Below are 2356 nucleotides of genomic sequence, written 5' to 3'. Positions count from 1 at the left end.
AGGCTTAAATGGAATGAGAACTAAACTGGGAGTCATCTGGGCCCATTTATAACCATACTTAATGGTTAAACAATTAATAGGAGTTACACTAATGGTCTCCAGCTGTATCTATGTCTTCAATTCTAGATCCAAGGGATGTAAGATTTCTTGGGAAAAAAATTAAAGCAGATGAACTGAGAGAGCTATTTTGCTGAATAAAATAGAGGGATTTTTGTTCAGTTGTACAAATGTGATTAATGTTTGTGCTCATCACTATTGTTTTAGGTGTTAACTATGAAATAAGGTGGTTTAAATCAATAGGATTGGATTTCTAAGATATGAGACCCCTGTGCAATACAGGCACACAAAGTGTGCATTCTATATAGATGTAACTGAGAATGCTTGCATTTTCTAAAACGTTCTATATAGAGAGGAGATACATAGATATATAGAAATGTAGGGAATGTATAGGAATGTATGGGACATCAAAAGTTAGAGACAGGGTAATCAAGAATAAGTAGATAAAAATATAATGATATAGACATAGTGACCAGTGAATTGTAAGTCTGATGTATCTAATATTTTTTTTCAGATATTTGAAATATGTTTCCTCTATGTTCTTAAGATGAATACACTTTCCAATTATGTTTTCATTAATTAATGTCCTTTATTTCCAAGCTGGGCTTGGAGCCCTAGCCAATATATTTCTTCTTCTTTTCTACACTATCATAATCCTATGTCACAGATCTAAGCCCATGGACTTGATCTCCTATCAACTGACCTTCGTTCACATAATGATGATCCTCACTGCAGGGGAGATTTGGCTTACAGACTTATTTGAGTCATTGAACATTGAGAATGACCTCAAATGTAAGGCAACTTTTTACATAAACAGGGTGATGAGAGGCCTCTCTATCTGTATCACCTGCCTCCTGAGTGTGTTCCAGACTGTCACTATCAGTCCCAGTACCTCACTGTTGGCAAAATTTAAACAAAAACTGAAAAAATACATCATCTATGCTTTATTCTACTTATGGTCTTTCAATTTGTCCTTCAGCAGTAACCGGATCTTCTACGTTGGTGCTTATACCAACGTGAGTGAGACCAGCCAGATGAGGGTCACTAAATACTGCTCACTCTTTCCCATGAACATCATCATCAGGGGACTGATTTTAACAATGACAACTTCCAGAGATGTATTTCTAGTAGGAGTCATGCTGACAACAAGCATGTACATGGTGATTATCTTGTGCAGACATCAGAGGCAGTGCAAGCATCTTCATAGCATCAGTCACTTGAGAGCATCCCCTGAGAAAAGGGCCACCCAGACCATCTTGCTGTTGGTGGGTTTTTTTGTGGTCATGTACTGGGTGGACTTCATCATCTCATCCACCTCAGTCCTATTATGGATGTATGACCCAGTCATCCTGACTGTTCAGAAGTTTGTGATGAATGCCTATCCCACAATTACTCCTTTGATACAAATCAGTTCTGATAACCGAATAATCATTACGCTGAAAAACATGCAGAAAATATGCCACCAGATTTTTAAAAAGGGGTAGTTTTTGTCTTGTTTTAAAACAATTTATTTATTTTTATTTATATTTATATGTATTAATTTTGGTCTGGCATGTATGCATGTGTGCATTCCTGGTATTCACAGAAGTCAGAAGAGGTCATGGGATTCCCTGCAACTGGAGGTACAGATGGTTGTAAGGTGCCATGCTGTTTTTCCCTCAAAAACAGATTTTTCTTAAACTGTTTAATAGTTCAAGTAGCAAAGCAATATTCTTCATATGATTTAAAATAGAATTTGTAGTATTATACTTATTCATTCATTTGACATTTCTACTACCAAAAAGTATAGAGTTCTTAAGTTTATTGTACATCATAAATTGATATTTCCACAGGAATTCTCTTAGTCTCTCTGTTTTACTTTATATCATAAATGTTCCCTCGATGCTAGGGATATTCAAAATATGATCCTTGCTGATAGTGACTTTTAAAGGCTTTTTTTGAAAATATTTTTATTTACTCTAAATAATCAAGACTAGTTTAAATATCTGATTATAGCTTTAATTCTGGTTCCTAATTATAATTTCTATGGATCCATAAAGATAATGAGGTTAAAGTTTCCAGTTTTTACTACTCATTAAGTATTAAGTACTTAACGAGTCATATGAAATTTTATGTGCCTGTATATTTTCACATCATTTTACCCACTCTTCCTGAAAGATCTATGAATAAAAATTGTGTATATACACATGTATGATGTACAATGTTTTTTTGTGAATGGGTATATGCATGTATATGTGTGCATAGGTGAAGAATGTGTGTGGATGTGAACATGGAAGCTGGGAGACAACTTTGATTTGCT

The 2356-nt window shown here is 34.7% G+C and overlaps 1 protein-coding gene across 1 annotated transcript; it reads left to right on the top strand.

Annotated features, from left to right (window-relative positions):
• Window positions 1–623: 623 nt before the first annotated feature.
• On the top strand, window positions 624–1541 carry Vom1r89 (vomeronasal 1 receptor 89). The gene has a single exon (NM_001008928.1). The coding sequence runs from the start codon at window positions 624–626 to the stop codon at window positions 1539–1541; it is 918 nt and encodes a 305-aa protein (NP_001008928.1).
• The last annotated feature ends 815 nt before the right edge of the window (window positions 1542–2356 follow it).

Source organism: Rattus norvegicus, chromosome 4 (genome assembly GCF_021556685.1).
Source record: "Rattus norvegicus strain SHRSP/BbbUtx chromosome 4, alternate assembly SHRSP_T2T, whole genome shotgun sequence".
NCBI lineage: Eukaryota > Metazoa > Chordata > Mammalia > Rodentia > Muridae > Rattus > Rattus norvegicus.
The sequence above is the reverse complement of the archived record's forward strand: the minus strand, read 5'-3'. Positions and strand labels throughout refer to the sequence as shown.